Source organism: Coregonus lavaretus, assembly GCF_964263955.1.
Source record: "Coregonus lavaretus genome assembly, chromosome: 31".
NCBI classification, from domain to species: domain Eukaryota; kingdom Metazoa; phylum Chordata; class Actinopteri; order Salmoniformes; family Salmonidae; genus Coregonus; species Coregonus lavaretus.
In genome coordinates this window covers 32,580,163-32,603,255 of record NC_140018.1, presented here as the reverse complement: position 1 = coordinate 32,603,255, position 23,093 = coordinate 32,580,163, and the positions used below count along the sequence as shown (strand labels likewise).

The 23,093-nt window shown below is 42.7% G+C and overlaps 1 protein-coding gene and 1 long non-coding RNA gene across 2 annotated transcripts; one reads left to right on the top strand and one right to left on the bottom strand.

Moving 5' to 3' along the window:
- The first annotated feature begins 639 nt into the window (after positions 1 to 639).
- On the top strand, positions 640 to 23,011 carry LOC311107132. Its single transcript, XR_014610402.1, has 3 exons — positions 640 to 802; positions 2,867 to 2,972; positions 22,821 to 23,011. It is a non-coding gene; the product is annotated as an uncharacterized lncRNA (long non-coding RNA).
- Positions 1,635 to 4,256, bottom strand: LOC311107131 (proteasome subunit alpha type-6-like). Its single transcript, XM_084149629.1, has 7 exons — positions 4,087 to 4,256; positions 3,335 to 3,429; positions 3,127 to 3,208; positions 2,757 to 2,912; positions 2,310 to 2,488; positions 2,018 to 2,112; positions 1,635 to 1,816 (listed from the first exon to the last, which is right to left on the bottom strand). The coding sequence occupies exons 1-7, from the start codon at positions 4,160 to 4,162 to the stop codon at positions 1,759 to 1,761; spliced, it is 741 nt and encodes a 246-aa protein (XP_084005755.1). The 5' UTR covers positions 4,163 to 4,256; the 3' UTR covers positions 1,635 to 1,758.
- Positions 23,012 to 23,093: the final 82 nt, after the last annotated feature.

The window sequence follows — 23,093 nt, the reverse complement described above, 5'->3', positions numbered from 1 at the left end:
TTCTTGGTTGGGGTGGGGGTTACTGGGTCTGTGAGTCACATTGTTAAAAGTCCCTCCCGGATTGGATGTGTAAGAGGAACTACTGTTCTGTACGAAACATTCCACCTTAGAAGTACCACTGAATCAGTGTCTGGGTTGGCCTGGGAAGTGCCGACTCATTCTGTAGAAAACCTACTGTTCACCAATCTGGGAATGATTAACATTTTCCGGACTGGACCACTCATGCCTATTATTTGCATTACCAGTATCAGTCATGACTGGGAAACCCTGCAAGCTAAAAGTATATAACAGGACAATACTTAATTTCAGCTGGCTTGATATACCCCAAGTTGTCACTAACTAGGTTTCCATCGAATTGGCGACAGATTTTCTAAAATCCGCAGCTCTCCTTCAGCAACCCTTGCTCCCAGTAGTACACGCCACATCTGATAAACACTATTATAGTCAGTCAGTGGTAGAAAAATACATGATCTTTGGACTACTGTTGTAATTACTGTGGGTCATAAACATCAGTTGGCCTATAGCCATCTCGATTCTCAGGGGATTTCCTAAGGAATCTGACAGCCTCACCCAAGGACACAACAGTCCCTCTGCATGTGATCTGTTCATACCCTCTGGACATAGAACTAACATGAGTCAACAAAACACTAATCCTGAGACTTCGGATTAGTCTTTTGCCTCTATAATCTAAACAACATTCGATATGTGACCTTTTCCAATAGGCACATATCCCCATCTAGTATGACTTATTGATAATACATTTATCTGGAAGCCATTCCACCTTTACCCCCTATGCATTCAGGTAGGTAAACAACTTTTACTCACATATCTCTCATCACGTATAAATATTGCACTCTTTTCTCAAGACAATTTGCCTTGTGATTGTCACCTAAGGTGCATTTTCAAACTAATTTATTTTTGACTTTCTGTAAGTGGAGAATGCATAGAAATGATAGGAGCTCAACAGGTCACAACCAGTTTTGACTGACTGTAGTAAAGAACCTTTTACCACAGCTATGCAGTAGTATGTCATGTGATTAAATGAGCAGAACCACAACAGGAAGTCAATGTTCTACTCTGCAGCAATGTTCAAAACTTTCCCAGCTTCTAAATCTGTCTCACAGTCAGGTCACCCAATTTAAAGAGAGAACGGGATCTTAAGCACTCACAAATTTGTAACATATTGTAGAAATGCACTAACAAATTCATAACATATTGTACGATTTGAAATGTATTTATATGTAGGATGTAACATACTGTATATTATACGAAATGGATGACGTAGTACACAATTGTGCAACATTTCCTGGAACCCGTTTTGCCTCGTGATTGCTACTTTTCAGAACTACTAGCGAAAACATATACAAACCTCTGGAACAGATCTTTAACAGGTATAAAAATTGTCAAGTTTGTACTAGGTCATATAACGAAGGCCTTGTGCACAGAATTCAGTCAAATCTATGGTCCCACATTGAGCATTGATTAAAAAATAAATAATTAGAAAAGGGTTTAAACTTTATAGTAACATGATCGAATAATAAACACAGATAATACTGTGCAGTCTGTCACAAGTACCTGAGAGAAAACCTGTCCCGGCATTAAGAGATCAAACTGAAAAGAAAAGAATCAGAATATAATATTTTACTAGAAAATGTTTTAATGGAACAGGGGGTAAAATATACAGCAAACAAGGATAACACCATTCTTCAAATGGGGGACTACAAATCCCATCATTCTCTTACACATCTCTTTCTGGGCTCAGTCTCTCTCCGCTAGGGACACCAGATGGGTGTCCACCTCAGACTCGGTCAGAATCCTGCAGTTAGAAAAAAATACAGATTAAAATTCGACATTCCTCACTATGAACTTGAAACTTTGCGACAACACAATTCTGGTGGTCCATTAGTGGGACAGACCAATATAGCACCTCCACATCTAAAGTGTACCTCTTTTACACGCTTCCTAAACAACAACAAAGGTCTTACTGTATTTTATATGGGGCAGAGTGGTGCTTCACCTGAACTTAGGATCCTCTGTTGTGATGACTCCAATCTCCAGCTCAGTGGGCTTGAAATCAATTGACAGGACTGTTGACAGACAGGTGATGGCAGTCTGAAGAGAGGGAGGCAGAAGGAGAGAGAGATACAATTAAACCACTTGCAATCACATTCAATGTTTTTGCAGAGGGGAGAAACAAATGCTGACCGTACAACATTTCACCTAGTAGTTCATTTCACTTTTGTTTTGTTAAATCACTAAACGCTGTACTGTATATGTACACAGTTAGCGGCGTGGAAGGGGTTTTCTACCTCAACAGTTTCTTTAAAGGTCCATTCGAGTTTCTTTTTGACTTTCTTCTCCAGGAAGCTTGTGGCCTCTGTCTGTTTGACCCCTGCAGCGGTGGCCTTGAAGCCACAGTAGTAGCCTGCAGGGTCACACTTGTACACCTGGGGACCACACTCATCATCCACACCGATCACTATCATGCCTGAAAAGCAGAGGAAAGGAGAGACATGATATTGGTCAAGGAGAAAGTATAGTATGTGCAGAAGATACTCTAAGAGTTGTAAACAATATTGGGGAAAAGATGCATTGGCATTGTCTTTCTATAAAAGTCTGAATGAAAATTAGGAGTACAACATGGCTCATTACCATTGCATGTTTTTGACTGCCTAGTATGTAGATCTTGTGCTTCAAATTTCAGTTTCAACACACATAAATCCAGTGATGGTGAACATGAATAAACATGCACTTACAGCATCCCAGCGGCCTCATCTCAGCGTTCTGTGTGTACACCTGAGAGATGTCAGCAATCCTCTTACACAGCATGTCCACTGGGATCTCATAACCGTACTTGTACTTCCAGTTGGCTGCCTCGTAGCGCGCTCTCTGAACCTGGGACTTGCTGTCCGCTGGAGGAGAGGAGAAGAGACAAGCAGTTAGAGCCAGCACTGGGAATTGGCAATTTCAAGGTAGGCCTTAATGTTATGCACATGGTACAGGAAGAGTACTTTTTCTTAGTAAGAGTTTAATTATATGAGTTGGGATACAAGTAAAAGTTCAGTTGTTGTTGTTAGTAAGAGTTGGCTTTGACCATCGTAGCAGTTTACCAAGTAATCCTAGTACCTGTCATCCCTGACATCACACAGCCAATGTTCTCCGTTATCCTGAACAGGTGAGTGACTGTGGAGGCATCCAACAGCTTGTCCTAGTAGAGACAAAACAAGGTAACTGTCATTTTTAATAAATCCAATTGTTGTACTAAGTCAGTCCTCCACTTGTGAAAAGCCTAAAACAATGAGGTAAACAGGCATGGTTTTACAGCTGGACTTACCGGTACTTTCTTCTGTGTGACAACTACTGCGCAGTCTTTACCTCTGACTGCTACTGACGTGAGACCACCTTGGTTTATGGCCTTGAAAGCATATTCTGTGTAAAACACATAACAGGGTTATTCAGAACATGATTGAATCACTGCATACAACACACATCAAAATTACTTCAGATAACAGCACACCTCTGACACCATAGAATTAGAATACGAATTTAATAGGCTCTCTATGTCTGACCAATGACTATACACATAATTGTGTCTGACACCCATTCTTCCTTCACGTTGAGATTTATAAGATGGCCTCGCGAGACTTACTAGCTTGCTAACAACATACTGACTGTAGTTAGCTAGCTTTCCTCACTAGCAACTAACTAGCTGCACTTACGTCTGCTATTACCACAAGAAAACAACATGTTTTCAGTAGCTATCTAGTACAAATGACAACTTCATGTTGATTAGGTAGCTAGCTAACTAGATAGTAATGTTCAGTGTGTTTCTTGTCAGGTGTTAACCTAGCTAGCTGAGCATTGTGCTTATTGTGCGGATATCTAGCTAGCTAGTAGTTGAGGGCAGTCAAACTACATTTCGAAAACATAAAACAACGTGCAGAATGTGAATATGTTAAATAAATAAAAGTATTATAGCCTTATTGCAAGCTAGCTAGTTATCAATGTATTAGCGCTAGGAACAATGACAGAGCATTTACCTAGCCGTGTATTGTGTGCATGCAAATGAAAATATACTGTACTAACCAACTTGGTAGAGTCTACCCTCTGGAGAGAAGATAGTGATGTGACGATCGAAACCTGCACTTGAGCCCCGGGACATTTTGGTTGGAATTTAGTTAGCTAAAAAGTCAAAAATATTCACATCAAACATAAATGAATCAGCGTCTCATCAGCAATACAAAAAAAGTACTTCCGGGTCACGTAATTTTGGCAACGTTCTAAATAAAAGTCCCACACATAATAGTAGAAAAGTGTAATTAACCTGTATTTATTCATGATGTATGAAAAATAATTATCTAAACATTAACATTGATTCATATTTGTTCATATTTAACTGAAATTTGCATTAAATGTGGGTTTTAAAACATGTTCCAAGGTCAAATAAATGCCCCCAATGCAAATCACTGTATATGCATTACATATTGGGTTATAGAGAAAAAACTATTATTTGTGCTGATGTAAAAATGGGGTGGGGAGTACTCAGTAGGGTCTGTATAATGTATATATGGTGTCATTTCATGGGGCTCTGAATAATACAGAGTATTGCTGGCCTTTTTCTGTGGTCAAACAGCTTAAAGGGGAACTGCACCCTTTGATTTAGTCTCGTTTTTTGGCTTGCTCCTCAACAAATGCTGGCGGCCAAGACAGAAGTCTGAAGTGAGTTGGCTTGGGAGTGTGGTTTCATGTGGGTGTTTCTTTGGTGTGTCCTTGCCACCACCAAGACACACCCATCTGTCAGAACCTTGCCACAACTGTTTCCCCCACTCAATTACAACAAACAAACCTCCTGCAGGTTGAGTTCAATAACTTTTTATTTTTTATTTCACCTTTATTGAACCAGGTAAGCCAGTTGAGAACAAGTTCTCATTTACAACTGCGACCTGGCAACAACAACACAGAGTTACACATGGGATAAAACAAAACATACAGTCAATAACACAATAGAAAATCTATATACAGTGGGGAAAAAAAGTATTTAGTCAGCCACCAATTGTGCATGTTCTCCCACTTAAAAAGATGAGAGAGGCCTGTAATTTTCATCATAGGTACACGTCAACTATGACAGACAAAATGAGAAAAGAAATTCCAGAAAATCACATTGTAGGATTTTTAATGCATTTATTTGCAAATTATGGTGGAAAATAAGTATTTGGTCAATAACAAAAAAGTTTCTCAATACTTTGTTATATACCCTTTGTTGGCAATGACACAGGTCAAACGTTTTCTGTAAGTCTTCACAAGGTTTTCACACACTGTTGCTGGTATTTTGGCCCATTCCTCCATGCAGATCTCCTCTAGAGCAGTGATGTTTTGGGGCTGTCGCTGGGCAACACGGATTTTCAAATTCTCCAAAGATTTTCTATGGGGTTGAGATCTGGAGACTGGCTAGGCCACTCCAGGACCTTGAAATGCTTCTTACGAAGCCACTCCTTCGTTGCCCGGGCGGTGTGTTTGGGATCATTGTCATGCTGAAAGACCCAGCCACGTTTCATCTTCAATGCCCTTGCTGATGGAAGGAGGTTTTCACTCAAAATCTCACGATACATGGCCCCATTCATTCTTTCCTTTACACGGATCAGTCGTCCTGGTCCCTTTGCAGAAAAACAGCCCCAAAGCAAGATGTTTCCATCCCCATGCTTCACAGTAGGTATGGTGTTCTTTGGATGCAACTCAGCATTCTTTGTACTCCAAACACGACGAGTTGAGTTTTTACCAAAAAGTTATATTTTGGTTTCATCTGACCATATGACATTCTCCCAATCCTCTTCTGGATCATCCAAATGCACTCTAGAAAACTTCAGACGGGCCTGGACATGTACTGGCTTAAGCAGGGGGACACAGCAGGATTTGAGTCCCTGGCGGCGTAGTGTGTTACTGATGGTAGGCTTTGTTACTTTGGTCCCAGCTCTCTGCAGGTCATTCACTAGGTCCCCCCGTGTGGTTCTGGGATTTTTGCTCACCGTTCTTGTGATCATTTTGACCCCACGGGGTGAGATCTTGCGTGGAGCCCCAGATCGAGGGAGATTATCAGTGGTGTTGTATGTCTTCCATTTCCTAATAATTGCTCCCACAGTTGATTTCTTCAAACCAAGCTGCTTACCTATTGCAGATTCAGTCTTCCCAGCCTGGTGCAGGTCTACAATTTTGTTTCTGGTGTCCTTTGACAGCTCTTTGGTCTTGGCCATAGTGGAGTTTGGAGTGTGACTGTTTGAGGTTGTGGACAGGTGTATTTTATACTGATAACAAGTTCAAACAGGTGCCATTAATACAGGAAACGAGGGGAGGACAGAGGAGCCTCTTAAAGAAGAAGTTACAGGTCTGTGAGAGCCAGAAATCTTGCTTGTTTGTAGGTGACCAAATACTTATTTTCCACCATAATTTGCAAATAAATTCATTAAAAATCCTACAATGTGATTTTCTGGATTTTTTTCCCTCAATTTGTCTGTCATAGTTGACGTGTACCTATGATGAAAATTACAGGCATCTCTCATCTTTTTAAGTGGGAGAACTTGCACAATTGGTGGCTGACTAAATACTTTTTTTCCCCACTGTACAGTGTGTGCAAATGTAGTAAGTTATGGAGGTAAGGCAATAAATAGGCCAAAGTGCAAAATAATTACAATGTATTATTAACACTGGAATGATAGATGTGCAGAAGATGTGCAAATAGAGATACTGGGGTGCAAATGAGAAAAATAAATAACAATATGGGGATGAGGTAGTTGGGTGGGCTAATTACAGATGGGCTGTGTATAGGTGCAGTGATCGGTAAGCTGCTCTGACAACTGATGCTTAAAGTTAGTGAGGGAGATAAGAGTCTCCAGCTTCAGAGATTTCTGCAGTTCGTTCCAGTCATTAGCAGCAGAGAACTGGAAGGAATGGCAGCCAAAGGAGGTGTTGGCTTTGGGGATGACCAGTGAGATATACCTGCTGGAGCGCATACTACGGGTGGGTGTTGCTATGGTGACCAATGAGCTAAGATAAGGCGGGGATTTGCCTAGCAGTGATTTATAGATGACCTGGAGCCAGTGGGTTTGGCGACGAATATGTAGTGAAGGCCAGCCAACGAGAGCGTACAGGTCACAATGGTGAGTAGTATATGGGGCTCTGGTGACAAAACGGATGGCACTGTGATAGACTACATCCAATTTGCTGAGTAGAGTGTTGGAGGCTATTTTGTAAATTACATCGCCGAAGTCAAGGATTGGTAGGATAGTCAGTTTTACGAGGGCATGTTTGGCAGCATGAGTGAAGGAGACTTTGTTGCGAAATAGGAAGCCGATTATAGATTTAACTTTGGATTGGAGATGCTTAATGTGAGTCTGGAAGGAGAGTTTACGGTCTAACCAGACACCTAGGTATTTGTAGTTGTCCACATATTCTAAGTCAGACCCGCCGAGAGTAGTGATTCTAGTCGGGCAGGCGGGTGCAAGCAGCGTTCGATTGAAGAGCATGCATTTAGTTTTACTAGCGTTTAAAAGCAGTTGGAGGCTACGGAAGGAGTGTTGTATGGCATTGAAGCTCGTTTGGAGGTTTGTTAACACAGTGTCCAATGAAGGGCCAGATGTATAGAAAATGGTGTCATCTGCGTAGAGGTGGATCTGAGAGTCACCAGCAGCAAGAGCGACATCATTGATATACACAGAGAATAGAGTCGGCCCAAGAATTGAACCCTGTGGCACCCCCATAGAGACTGCCAGAGGTCCAAACAAGAGGCCCTCCGATTTGACACATTGAACTCTATCTGAGAAGTAGTTGGTGAACCAGGCGAGGCAGTCATTTGAGAAACCAAGGCTATTTAGTCTGCCAATAAGAATGCGGTGATTGACAGAGTCAAAATTCTTGGCCAGGTCGATGAAGATGGCTGCACAGTACTGTCTTTTATTGATCGCGGTTATAATATTGTTTAGGACCTTTAGCGTGGCTGAGGTGCACCCATGACCAGCTTGGAAACCAGATTGCATAGCGGAGAAGGTACTGTGGGATTCGAAATGGACGGTGATCTGTTTGTTAACTTGGCTTTCAAATACTTTCGAAAGGCAGGGCAGGATGGATACAGGTCTGTAACAGTTTGGATCGAGAGTGTCACCCCCTTTGAAGAGGGGGATGACCGCGGCAGCTTTCCAATCTCTGGGGATCTCAGATGATACGAAAGAGAGGTTGAACAGGCTAGTAATAGGGGTTGCTACAATTTCGGCTGCTAATTTTAGAAAGAAAGGGTCCAGATTGTCTAGCCCAGCTGATTTGTAGGGGTCCAGATTTTGCAGCTCTTTCAGAACATCAGCTATCTGAATTTGAGTGAAGGAGAAGCGAGGGGGGCATGGGCAAGTTGGAGCTGGTGGCCAGGGTAGGGGTAGCCAGGTGGAAAGCATGGCCAGCCGTAGCAAAATGCTTATTGAAATTCTCGATTATCGTAGATTTATCGGTGGTGACAGTGTTTCCTAGCCTCAGTGCAGTGGGCAGCTGGGAGGAGGTGCTCTTATTCTCCATGGACTTTACAGTGTCCCAAAACTTTTTGGAGTTAATGCTACAGGATGCACATTTCTGTTTGAAAAAGCTAGCCTTTGCTTTCCTAACTGATTGTGTATATTGGTTCTTGACTTCCCTGAAAAGTTGCATATCGCGGGGGCTGTTCGATTCTAATGCAGTACGCCACAGGATATTTTTGTGCTGGTCAATGGCAGTCAAGTCTGGGGTGAACCAGGGGCTATATCTGTTCTTAGTTCGGAATTTTTTGAATGGGGCATGCTTATTTAAGATGGAGAGGAAAGCACTTTTAAAGAACAACCAGGCATCCTCTACTGACGGAATGAGGTCAATATCCATCCAGGATACCCGGGCCAGGTCAATTAGAAAGGCCTGCTCACTGAAGTGTTTTAGGGAGCGTTTGACAGTGATGATGGGTGATCGTTTGACCACGGACCCATTACGGACGCAGGCAATGAGGCAGTGATCGCTGAGATCCTGGTTGAAGACACGGCAGTGTATTTAGTGGGTAAATTAGTCAGGATGATATCTATGAGGGTGCCCATGTTTACGGATTTAGGGTTGTACCTGGTAGGTTTCTTGATCATTTGTGTGAGATTGAGGGCATCTAGTTTAGATTGTAGGACGGCCGGGTTGTTAAGCATATCCCAGTTTAGGTCACCAAGCAGTACGAACTCTGAGGATAGATGGGGGGCAATCAATTCACATATGGTGTCCAGGGCACAACTGGGGTCTGAGGGGGGTCTGTAGCAAGCGGCAACAGTGATAGACTTATTTCTGGAAGGGTGGATTTTTAGAAGTAGAAGCTCAAACTGTTTGGGCACAGACCTGGATAGTATGATAGAGCTCTGCAGGCTATCTCTACAGTAGATTGCAACTCCGTCCCCTTTGGCAGTTCTATCTAGACGGAAAATGTTGTAGTTGGGGATGGAAATTTCAGAGTTTTTGGTGGTCTTCCTAAGCCAGGATTCAGACACTGCTAGAACATCAGGGTTGGCAGAGTGTGCTAACGCAGTGAGTAACTCAAACTTAGGGAGGAGGCTTCTGATGTTAACATGCAAAAAAACAAGGCTTTTACGGTTACAGAAGTCAAAAAATGATAGCGCCTGGGGAGTAGCAGTGATACTGGGGGCTACAGGGCCTGGGTTAACCTCTATATCACCAGAGGAACAGAGGAGGAGTAGAATAAGGATACGGCTAAAGGCTTTAAGAACTGGTCTTCTAGTGCGTTGGGTACAGAGAATAAAAGGGGCAGATTTCCGGGCATTGTAGAATAGATTCAGGGCATTATGTACAGACAAGGATATGGAAGGATATGAGTATAGTGGAGGTAAACCTATGCTTTGGGTAACAATGAAAGAGATAGTATCACTGGAGGCACCAATTGAGCCGGTCTCCACGTGAATGGGGTGTGGGACAAAGGAGCTCTCTGAGATTGGTTGAGCGGGACTGGGGGCTCTACAGTGAAATTGTATAATAAGAACTAACTGGAACAGCAATAGGCAAGGCATATTGACATGGGAGAGAGGCATAAAGCAATCACAGGTGTTATTCGAGAGAGCTAAGACAACAACTGGTAATGGCAACGAAAGTTTGGTCTGAGGCTAAACAGATAAACAGGACAGATAAACAGAATGGGGGTACCGTGTAAAGGAACAGTCCAGCAGGCATCAGCTGTGCAGCTGAGTGATCATAAGGTCCAGTGAACAGCAATAGGTGAGACCGGGAGCAGTTCGAATGGCTGCTACAGCACAGGCGAGCAGGAAGTACGGCTGTTGATTGCGTGTGCTAGCGGGCCGGGGCTAGCAGATGAAGCCTGTTGAAACCACATCAGACGATTAGGTAGATAGCCGGGAGATGGGCCTGGCTCGAGGCTAACTGGTGCTTGATTCGGGGGCGGTGGTAATTAGCCAACAACATCCATTCAGTTGCAGCTAGCTAGTTGCGATGATCCGGTGTTAAGGTCCAGTGATTGAGTGATTCCGGCAGAAAATCCGATATGTTCTTGGTCAGTAGCGCTCTGTGCAGACAGTGTAGACTGGCCGATAATAGTCCAGGCTAGAGCTGGCTGGTAGGTAGTGCAGGCCATGGACAATGGTGAAAACTGCTAACGGTGGCTAATAGCAAGTAGCTAGTTATCTGGTTAGCTGGCTAGTTGGCTAGTTTCAACTGGAGGTTCTGGATAAAAAGGTAAAATAAATAATAGAATCCGTTCCACATTGGGTGAGGCGGGTTGCAGGAAAGTATATTTAGTTGAAGGATGAAAAGTGTGATTGAGAAATATATACCAAAGTGACAAAAAAACTAAAAACAGGCTATTTACACGGACACACTATAGATGACTGAGGCCACCATCTGACAAAAGCAGTTGATGCAGAGTTCATCAGTGACACATGGAATGAAAATGGACATTTGTGCTGTACTGTATTATTAGTAATCACCTCATTGTGGATGTTTTGAGTGGATGTGTTGAGTGCCAGGTCTTTCTGCCTCTCATGCATCTGTAAATACATACAAACAGTCACTTTTCTATTACCAGTGGCAGTTAGGGATAGGTGATATCTGACACACAAACATATACTATGTTGAAGGTGAGGCTGGAGCCCCCATGATTGGCATAGCAGTGTAGATCAGCTCCTGGTCCCTCATCAAACATACTGTTCGGTCACACACACACACACACACACACACACACACACACACACACACACACACACACACACACACACACACACACACACACACACACACACACACACACACACACACACACACACACACACACACACACACACACACACACACACAGAGCACTGATTACATTATCAATGGTGGTTATGATTAGCCTGGTGGAACCAACCTGATCACTGCGTTCAAACCTTTCTATTTCACTTCAGATATCATCATATGTGAAGTGAAATAGAATGGTGAACACAGCGATCAGGCTGGTTCCACCAGACTAGGTTATTCCCTGGACATTATATGCATCTAAGAAGTAGAAAATAAGCAACAAATAATGTCAGTTTACATACATTATGTTTCACAATTGGGTTATCAAATGTATAAAAGTAATGAAGTGGGTTACCTTCTGTATTTGTACAAATGATGAGCCTGTGAAAGCTGAAGGTTGCTGGCCGGATACTTGCCAACGTAAGGGTGACTGTTCCATTCATAGGAATGCTCACAGCGAGGGCATTTCTACATGATGCTGATGAGGGCCCCCTTGCTGGTCTTCTCTATGCTGCATGTTCGGTGGTGTTGACTGGAAGGGCCGGTGACAGGGTGCTATAATAGACAGCCAAACGGTAAATTGCATTTTGTTCTAAAGAAAGGACAAAGCTTTTTGCTAATGCACTTCACAACCAAAGTGACTCTACTAGTTGTATCTGCTTGGCTTAGGAATTAGCCTACTAGTTTATCAAGCCGGGTATTTTTGAATACAAGCCATCTGTCATCAAGACAGTAACTCGGGTCACTATTCGAGGCCTCAAGATGGGGTGTTCTTTTCATAGGAGTCGAGGGAGACTGGAACAACGGAGCAGGTGTCATATGGGTACTTGTGTCGCATGACACACTTTTATTCTGAGGTCTTGCCTGACAAGCTGTGAAAATAGCAAGTTAACAGTGAATTAAATTATTTTTGGCGGTCGCTAAACTTTTGCTCCTTCTGGTAGGTCCCGGCATCTGTTCATGACCAGGGGATCAGTCAGGCACCCAACTGTGCACTTGGTCTAACAGATTGTCATCATCCCTCAATTATAAACATAGCTCTATAAATAACATAATCATTATCACTGTCACTATCATCACTAGCATAGCTGATGTTAGCTAGCCAACTACCTAGCTAGCTACCTAACTAGCTAGCTACCTACTTAACTACCTAGCTATACTTTGTATATATAGTGTAGCTACTTTAGTAGGTCAAAGCTGTGTGCTGGAAAACCTTGGTAGAGCATGGGTGGAGTAGGCATTGTGGTGCTCATGTGAATTTCCTTTCTTTTTCAGCTTACTTAAAACAGTTTTTAATAGAATAGAAGTTAAAGCTATTCCTATTCTATTCCATTCTTCTAGGCATAAGTGGTTGGCCAATGCTGGAAATTCATTTCCAGCAGGTAAAGGTGAGATCACATTATTTTGCAATGATCAGCAGCCCATTTCCTACTCACACTCTTCGTCATTCATCAGGTATTTACAGTAGCAGAAATATGTAGCCCTATTCATAGAGGGGTGTCGTCATGATCACGGCTGTGGCGGTCATGACATTTTGTCAGCAGGTGATTGTCAAGCAAATAATAGGTAATTTATCGTTAATTAACATAAACACGTTTAGCATCTCCTGGCTTCCACGCATAGCCTACAAGCCACTGATGCAGACCTATGGAACATCTACATTTAAAAAAGTCTAATAAATCCATTTAATATAGCATACACAATCACAATAAGCCCATTATTTATTTTAGACAGGTCTAAAGAAACATGATATGAAGAAAATGTAGACTATTTCAGAAGAACAGAATAGCATACTCTGAGTTGTCCTTATGTTAGGACCTGAAATGGCTATACCATATGGCTGTGGGCTACACTAGTTCATTTAGCAAACAAGATTTGCTTAGAATTCCATGGCATTATTTTATTTGATAGTATGAAGAATACAATTGAACATAGCTGAATGAAATAGAAAGGATATTTTCTCTAAACGATTTCCAAGGAAGTGCACATGTCACGGTTTCGGCCGAGGCTGCTCCTCCTCCTTGTTCGGGCAGGCTTCGGCGGTCGTCGTCCCCGGAGTACTAGCTGCCACCGTTCGATGTTTCATGTTTGTTTGGTTTTGTCTGTTTGTACACCTGTCCCTTGTTAGTGTTTGATTTGGTTGCCTATTTAGTTTTCGTGTGTGGGGGCAGGTGTTATGTGGTATTGTATATTTGTCAAGCTGTTGCTCTTGTTGTATTTACTCTCGTGTGTTGTTTTTCCGTGAGTCCGCACTGTGTGCGCGTTCTTCATTTTACGCACTGTGTGTCCCGGTTGGGTTGGCTGTTCGCCTGTTTGGTGCTGCCTTTTGTTCACTAAAGTCTGTTGACGTACGCCCGTGTTTCCTGCGCTTGATTTCCTCACCACATCTACACTCAGCTACTGACAGCACACATGCGGCTATTCTGTGTTGTGCTGTTAACAAAGAAACAGGTCCTCCTATATGCTTAATTTAGAGTTATTTATGCACTTTAGTTGTGATACAAGCGTTGGGCTATATGTTTAGATTTTTTATGCATTCTAAGCCCCCTAAAAAATCCATGCCTTTTGCGGCCAAAGTGGCCGTTGTGCTCTTGGGCTGAATATAATAATTATAATTCCCTTCTCCTGGCTGCCTTGTTCCAAAGCACCTCTCACTCACATGGCTCTCTCAGATATCTCAATTCTTATTAGCCAATGCATGTCACGTGATCGATTCCTTTTCACAGGCATCTCAGCTAAGAAATAGGCTACAAGTGAAGACAGACACATCAGGGAAGCAACTGGGTGCTTCCCTCATCGAATTCAGAGGCGCATATTGAAGATGTTAGAAGAACTGTCCACATTTAGCCTACTTTTTGTCAGCCCACAAGATGAGTAGACCTAAGGAACAGCTAAAACACTAGCCTATGTCAATCTACTATCCCTCATAGTACAAAAGTTGACCTATTCTATTGGTCAACTTGTCCTTCTGTGCAATAAATAAATATTCCAAACATACTCTGGGAGAGTTGTGGGATGTGATAGATCCTAAATTAATACAACCACTCATCAAAAAACTTTTTTAAAGTAATGAGGCTGATGCAAATCAGAACATTTAGCTTAAAATGTTGATAAACTATTTGGCTGTTTCTTCACATATAGCCTACTGCGCACACGGCAGTAGGCTATAACTGTGAATGTTCCAAAATGCAATTAGCGGGGAAACACTGTTCTCAAAAGTGACCGCAAATGTGATTATTAATGTAATGTTTTCAAAACATATAGGCCTATGGGCTAGGCTGCATGCAGTGTGTGACTATGATTTGAAAAAGTCGCAATAAAAGGCATGCGCTGTTTCTTGCCTTACTGCACATGCTGGACATCATTCACAAGTGATAGGCTAATATTGTCACCCATCAGACTGTTCTTAATTTAATGTTGTCTTTACATATACTAAATAATATATGTGTGAAATTAGTTTTGATTTAGAATGGACCATTATCATGCACCTGTCTCGGAACAGGGGCATGGGGAAAAAATACACATCATCTATACACTTATTAAGCGAATGGAGGACACATTTCCCGTGGTTCATTTTCTTACCAGCTAGGTAGGCTATACTCCTGTTGTAAAGCAAAGCAATGTGCTTAATATTAGGAAAGTTGATAAATAAATATAGTAAGCCTAGCCTATAGAAAGCTGATGGGACCCTCCTCTTTTTAATAGAGGACATTAAAACATTGTTTTCTCACGCAATTGCATAGCCTATGGAAATGTTGCCCAACATGAGCTCATGGGGTCTCATGAAGTGTTTGATTTCATTTTCCAAAACATTTGTATTGATGTCAGAGTGATTAGAGGGACAATAGAGTGCTGAGTACCAGGCAGTTAGCAAGTTTGGTAGGGTACTAATGACCATCAACAGCATCAGAGCTTGGAGAAGCCTAGTTACTGTGACTAATGGTCACGTGGAATTTGACTGCAGTCATGACTCGTGGCCACCGGTGTGGCAGTAATATGGTCACTGTAACAGCCCTAGCCATGATCCCCCATTTCCTTGTATTCCTTATTTGGCATCTGTGTGCTCCTCTTGAGAGGTATGGGAGTTCCTGCCAGGAATTTTACCACACAAAGAAAAAAGAAACAGTTCATTTGAAGGAAGCAAAGCACTCTATAGTCCCTGTGCCAGAACATACAGTACTTACTTTTACCCTGTTCTTGGGAGGCCTAACTGTTTGTTTACAGGGTATCCTTCCCTGTTCCTGGTAGTGTTTGAGAACAGGTATTATAAAGGGTATGAATTGGACCATGTACTGTACTTTGCAGGCAGGGTATTTCCCTTTTGGACTCACGGCTGGATTGAATTGCTTCCTTCCTTGTCACTAAATGTTGTCTCGGGTTGAGAGATAGGGCTTTGTTTGGAAAGACTAAAATGCCCACATAGGATTTCACAACTCCAGACTGTCTATTGTGGTAAAGGCAATGTTTAGTTGCATAACTCATTAGCTTTTGTAAAATGTCAGAGCAAATGTCAGACAATAGCTCTAAACAGGTTTAAACAGACTCGACATTTCAGCCACCGTCTGACATTTGAAACAAAGAGGATATTTTAAAATACTTTTGGGGAAATAGAAAATGACTGTTGAAATGCACCACCTGCCACCTTGTTTTAATATTTCACAATGTACGCAAACATCCCCGCACCCCCATACACCACTAAACAGACCTGATACCTCTCATTCTGTCTTTCCCTTTCCTGTCTTCTGTCTTTCTCACTCACTTCTGATCTTTCTATATCAAAGGAAGCAGTATTTTCATTAATTATAGTCTATAGTCTACCTACCCTTTTTGAGAGGAAAGACCCCCACCCCCATTCCTCATGTAGTGATGCGTGGGACAGACAGTCACAGACATACCCATGGAGTGCTGGGGGATCTCCACTTGCAGTGAGTACATATTTTCATACAGAACCACCATAGTTTTGCTCATATTTTCCAAACATACCAAAGGTTCAGAGGTGTAGCAACATGGGAACATACATTTTGAGAGATTCTCAATGACACTTCCTTCCTTTATAATCGTGGGATCTGAGTCCTTTCATGTGAAGTGCACATATTTGACATATTTCTATACCAGACGTCTGTGAACTGATCTTTCCACACAATAAATAAAATAAAATAAAAACAAGTAGAATACACAGTTCTAGGAAACTCATATCCGTGAGTGAAATAAAGTTGAAAAGAATGTAAAAATAATAAAATATGAATAGTTCTTCATAAATTCCTCGTCATCACAGAGAGAGTAGCAATTAAGATTATTTAATGCTGTACTTTCTTGAGATAAGAATATAATCTGAAATCTGAATATAATTTGTGCTGTACATGTCACCGTTTCTTAGAAACTCTGAATGAGTTTCTGAGAATGCCTCGTTGAAGGAACATAGATTGAAAAATAAGGAATAAGATAAGTGAGATGAATTTACAATGTACATTTACTTTTACTTTCTGTTTTGATTTCTGTGGACTTAAATATTTTTTTTTCGAAATGTATGTCAATCCCTTTTCTAAAAGCTTGTGGTTTGTTGTCACATCATGAAACAACAAATTGACACTCAATATGAGCATTTATTCAGAGAAAAACTTTCAGAGAGGTATTTGATTAGTGGGACATGGAGGAATGGTTGTGAAGGGTTGCTTTTTAACAAAGGCCACCACAAAAAAGGTTGGCGTTTTGATGGTTTACCTCAGTGATTCTCAACCAGGCTGCCTTTTCTGAAAGCGTTTCAGTGGGCCTCGGAACGGAAAATGTTTAGAACCCCAGGTTTACCCAACAATGCCTGACTGAAACCCCCTGTTAGCTTGCCTCTGCCTCAGAGTGTTACTCCGTGGGTGTCTGAAGAGAAGTGACCTATCCTTCTGTGACCTGAGTGCCAAACCCCTAACTACCACCCACATTAAGCAGAGATGTGACCTCCCTGTCTCTTCACAGCTCTTCTCTGTGGTCAGGTACCTTCTAAACTCATCAGGAGCACTGAGGCTATTGGCTTGGCTGTGTGCCATGCCTGCCACACAGACATACACTACATGACCAAAAGTATGTGGACACCTGCTCGTCGAACATCTCGTTCCAAAATCATGGGCATTAATATGGAGTTAGTCCCCCCTTTGCTGCTATAACAGCCTCCACTCTTCTGGGAAGGCTTTCCACTAGATGTTGAAACATTGCTGCGGGGACTTGCTTCCATTCAGCCACAAGCATTAGTGAGGTCGGGCACTGATGTTGGGCGATTAGGCCTGGCTCGCAGTCGGTGTTCCAATTCATCCCAAAGGTGTTTGATGGGGTTGAGGTCAGGGCTCTGTGCAAGCCAGTCAAGTTCTTCCACACCGATCTCGAAAAACATTTCTGTATGGACCTCGATTTGTGCACGGGGTATTGTCATGCTGAAACAGGAAAGGCAAACTGTTGCCACAAAGTTGGAAGCACAGAGACATGTAGAATGTCATTGTATGCTGTAGCGTTAAGATTTCCCTTCACTGGAACTAAGGGGCCTAGCCCGAACCATGAAAAACAGCCCCAGACCATTATTCCTCCTTCACCAAACTTTACAGTTGGCACTATGCATTGAGGCAGGAAACGTTCTTCTGGCATCCGCCAACCCAGATTTGTCCGTCGGACTGCAAGATGTTGAAGCGTGTTTCATCACTCCAGAGAGTCCAATGGCGGCGAGCTTTACATCACTCCAGCCGATGCTTGGCATTGTGTATGGTGATCTTAGGCTTGTGTGCATCTGCTCGGCCATGGAAACCCATTTCATGAAGCTCCTGACGAACAGTTACAGTGCCTTCAAAAGTATTCATCCCCCTTGGCGTTTTTCCTATTTTCTTGCATTACATCCTGTAATTTAAATTGATTTTTATTTGGATTTCATGTAATGGTCATACACAAAATAGTCCAAATTGGTGATGTGAAATGAAAAAAACGAACTTGTTTAAAAAAATTCTAAAAAATAAATAACGGAAAAGTGGTGTGTGCATATGTATTCACCCCCTTTGCTATTAAGCCCCTAAATATGATCTGGTGCAACCAATTACCTTCAGAAGTCACATAATTAGTCCACCTGTGTGCAATCTGTCACATGATATCAGTATATATACACCTGTTCTGAAAGGCCCCAGAGTCTGCAACATCACTAAGCAAGGGACACCACCAAGCAAGTGGCACCATGAAGACCAAGGAGCTCTCCAAACAGGTCAGGGTTGGTTATAAAAAAATATCAGAAACTTTGAACATCCCACGGAGCACCATTAAATCCATTATTAAAATAATATGGCACCACAACAAACCTGCCAAGAGAGGGCCGCCCACCAAAACTCACGGACCAGGCAAGGAGGGCATTAATTAGAGAGGCAACAAAGAGACCAAAAATAACCCTGAAGGAGCTGCAAAGCTCCATAGCGGAGATTGGAGTATCTGTCCATAGGACCACTTTAAGCAGTACACTCCACAGAACTGGGCTTTACAGAAGAGTGGCCAGAAAAAAGCCATTGCTTAAACAAAAAAATGTAAGCAAACACGTTTGGTGTTCGCCAAAAGACATGTGGGAGACTCCCCAAACATATGGAAGAAGGTACTCTGGTCAGATAAGACTAAAATTGAGCTTTTCGGCCATCAAGGAAAACGCTATGTCTGGCGCAAACCCAACACCTCTCATCACCCCGGGAACACCATCCCCACAGTGAAGCATGGTGGTGGCAGCATGCTGTGAGGATGTTTTTCATCGGCAGGGACTGGGAAACTGGAATAGTTTTGCACGCTCAAGTTTTCCGTTTTTTGGTCTTATTTCTTGTTTGTTTCACAATAAAAAATATTTTGCATCTTCAAAGTGGTAGGCATGTTGTGTAAATCAAATGATACAACCCCCCCCAAAATCAATTTTAATTCCAGGTTGTAAGGCAACAAAATAGGAAAAATGCAGAGGGGGGTGAATACTTTTGCAAGCCACTGTATTGTGCTGACATTTTGGAACGGTAGTGAGTGTTTCAACCGAGGACAGACAATTTTTACGTGCTTCAGCACTCTGCAGTCCCATTCTTGGAGCTTGTGTGGCTTACCACTACGCGGCTGTGCCGTTGTTGCTCCTAGACGTTTCCACTTCACAATAACAGCACTTACAGTTGACCAGGGCAGCTCTAGCAGGGCAGAAATTTGACAAACTGACTTGTTGGAAAGGTGGCATCCTAAGACGGTGCCACGTTGAAAGTCACTGAGCTCTTCAGTAAAGCCATTCTACTGCCAATGTTTGTCTATGGAGATTGCATGGCAGTGTGCTCGATTTTAAACACCTGTCAGCAACGGGTGTCGTTGAAATAGACAAATCCCCAAATTTGAAGGGGTGTCCACATACTTTGGTATATATAGTGTAGCACCTACTCTGTGGGATGGTGTGGTTGTGGTTGTTGGGGCTGTAAATTCACCCTGCAGGAACTTCACAGTGCCTGCTGCTATGGTGCCATTTGTCGACAATACAGCCAGAGCCAGGTAAAAATTGTACATTGTGAACAGCTGGAGGATGTAGACTGAACAAAAATATAAACGCAACATGCAACAATTTCAAAGATTTTACTGAGTTACAGTCCATATAAGAAAATCAGTCAATTGAAATGAATTCATTAGGCCCTAATCTATGGATTTCACATGACTGGGAATACAGAGATGTGGATTTGGATATCTGTTGGGCACAGATACCTTAAATAAAAGGTAGGGGTGTGGTTCAGAAAACCAGTCAGTATCTGGTGTGACCACAATTTGCCTCATGCAGCGTGACACATGTCCTTTGCATAGAGTTGATCAGGCTGTTGATTGTGGCCTGTGGAATGTTGTTTCACTCCTCTTCAATGGCTGTGCGAAGTTGCTGGATATTGGCGGGAACTGGAACACACTGTCGTACACAGCATCCCAAAAATACTCAATGGGTGACATGTCTGGTGAGTATGCAGGCCATGGAAGAACTGGGACATTTTCAGCTTTCAGGAATTGTGTACATATCCTTGAGACATGCGCCCGTGCATTATCATGCTGAAGTATTAAGTGGTGGCGGCGGCAGATGAATGGCGCTACAATGGGACTCTGGATCTCGTCACGGTATCACTGTGCATTCAAATTGCCATCAATAAAATGCAATTGTGTTCGTTGTCTGTAGCTTGTGCCTGCCCATACCATAACTCCAACGCCACCATGTGGCACTCTGTTCACAACATTGACATCAGCAAACCGCTCGCCCACACGATGCCGTACACGCTGTCTGCCATCTGCCCGGTACTGTTGAAACCGGGATTAATCCGTGGAGAGCACACTTCTCCAGCGTGCCAGTGGCCGTCGAAGGTGAGCATTTGCCCAATGAAGTCGGTTACGACGCTGAACTGCAGTCAGGTCAATAACCTGGTGAGGATGACGAGCGCGTATATGAGCTTCCCTGAGACGATTTCTGACAGTTTGTGAATAAATTCCTCAGTTGTGCAAACCCACAGTTTCATCAGCTGTCCGGGTGGCTGGTCTCAGACCATCCCGCAGGTGAAGAAGCCGGATGTGGAGTCCCTGGGCTGGTGTGGTTACACGTGGTCTGCAGTTGTGAGGCCGGTTGGATGTATTGCCAAGTTCTCTAAAACGACGTTGGAGGCGGCTTATGGTAGAGAAATTAACATTCAATTCTCTGGCAACAGCTCTGGTGGACATTCCTGCAGTCAGCATGCCAATTACACGCTCCCTCAAAACTTGAGACATCTGTGGCATTGTGTTGTGTGCCAAAACTGGCCTTTTATTGTCACCAGCACAATGTGGACCTGTGTAATGATCGTGCTGTTTAATCAGCTTCTTGATATGGCACACCTTTCAGGTGGATGGATTATCTATGCAAAGGAGAAATGCTCGCTAAGAGGGATGTAAACAAATTAGTGCACAAAATTTGAGAGAAATAAGCTTTTTGTGCGTATGGAACATTTCTGGGATCTTTTATTTCAGTTTATGAAACATGGGACCAACACTTTACATGTTTCGCTTATATTTTTGTTCAGTATACCCCAGTTTTTTGTCTGTACCTGGAAACCATACCCAGTGTTTTATATGTTCCCTGACCTGGGCTAATGCCAGTTGTAAAATGAGTCTGTTACACCCATCCCATCCTCTGCTGTTTCCAGGGAGTTTCAGTTCTGTATTTGCGGCAAATATTTAGAAGATTCTCACACAGGTGTCCTGTATCTTTCCTGTTAGGGCTGAATTTCAGCAGAAATAAGGAGTGTGCTTGTGCTGGTACAGTCAATAACCTATTGGCTAATGTGAGATGCTGTATCAATAATAACAGAAGTTAATTTATGCTTAGGAAAAGGACTTTGGTACGGTACAGAAAAGGTAAGTCCTGTGGCTTTTAGGCAGTGGGCTCATGTATTTGTATGTATTATGGATCCCCATTAGCTGCTGCAAAATTAAGGCAGTTATACAATTTTAAAAACATTACAATACATTCTCAACAGATTTCACAACACATTAAGTGTGTGCCCTCAGGCCCCAACTCTACTACCACATATCTACAACACAAAATCCATATGTACGTGTGTGTATAGTGTTATCGTGTGTTTATATGCATGTGTCTGTGCCTATGGCATGTCTTGTGGGGTATGCATGGGTGTCTGAGTGCATTCAACATGTCAATACCTCTCACAAATACAAGTAGTGATGAAGTCAATCTCTCCTCCACTTTGAGCCAGGAGAGATTGACATGCATATTATTAATGTTAGCTCTCTGTGTACATCTAATGGCCAGCCGTGCTGCCCTGTTCTAAGCCAATTGCAATTTTCCTAAATCCCTCTTTGTGGCACTTGACCACACGACTGAATAGTAGTCCAGGTGCGACGAAACTAGGGCCTGCAGGACCTGCCTTGTTGATAGTGCTGTTAAGAAGGCAGAGCAGCACTTTATTATGGACAGACTTCTCCCCATCTTAGCTACTGTTGTATCAATATGTTTACAATCCAGGGTTACTCTAAGCAGTTTAGTCACCTCAATTTGCTCAATTTCCACATTATTCATTACAAGATTTAGTTGAGATTTAGGGTTTAGTGAATGATTTGTCCCAAATACAATGCTTGAAGTTTTTGAAATATTTAGGACTAACTTATTTCTTGCCACCCATTCTGAAATTAATTGCAGCTCTTTGTTAAATGTTGCAGTCATTTCAGTCGCTGTAGTAGCTGACGTGTATAGTGTTGAGTCATCCGCATACATAGACACACTGTTAGGCCTACTGCTGCTAGGTAGCTCTCTCTCTGCTCTCTCCCTCCCCTCTGTCTGTTTTGATTGCAGGAGTGAAGTCTGGTGTGCGGGAGTCAGGGCTCCAGCTGCAGCTCATTCACCATAATCACCTCAGCCTTAAAGACCCGGTCAAACTTGCCACTCATTGTCAGATCATAGTCAAGATGACCATGTTAGTCTCGCTGTTGACTCAACCTGCTTGTTTTCGCTCTTTGTGTTTTTGGCCTGTTCTATTTACTTTTCTCCTGTGCCACAGATTATTGGAACCTGACTCCTGCCTCCGCTTCACTCCTGCCACCACCATCCTGCTTTCCACTACCGGACCTCCCTTTTGGACTCACCACGGACACTAGGACGTTACGGTACCACTCCTGCTCAGAACCTGGATCTGTTACCCTCCCTGTAAACCTGGACTTGCTCTTCCCCTATTTTTGGAAACCTGGACAATTGCACGTTGTTAATAAACCTGTTAAACCTTCTCTGGCTCGGTGTAGTTGTCTGCATTTGGGTTCATATCTAGTTAAATCGT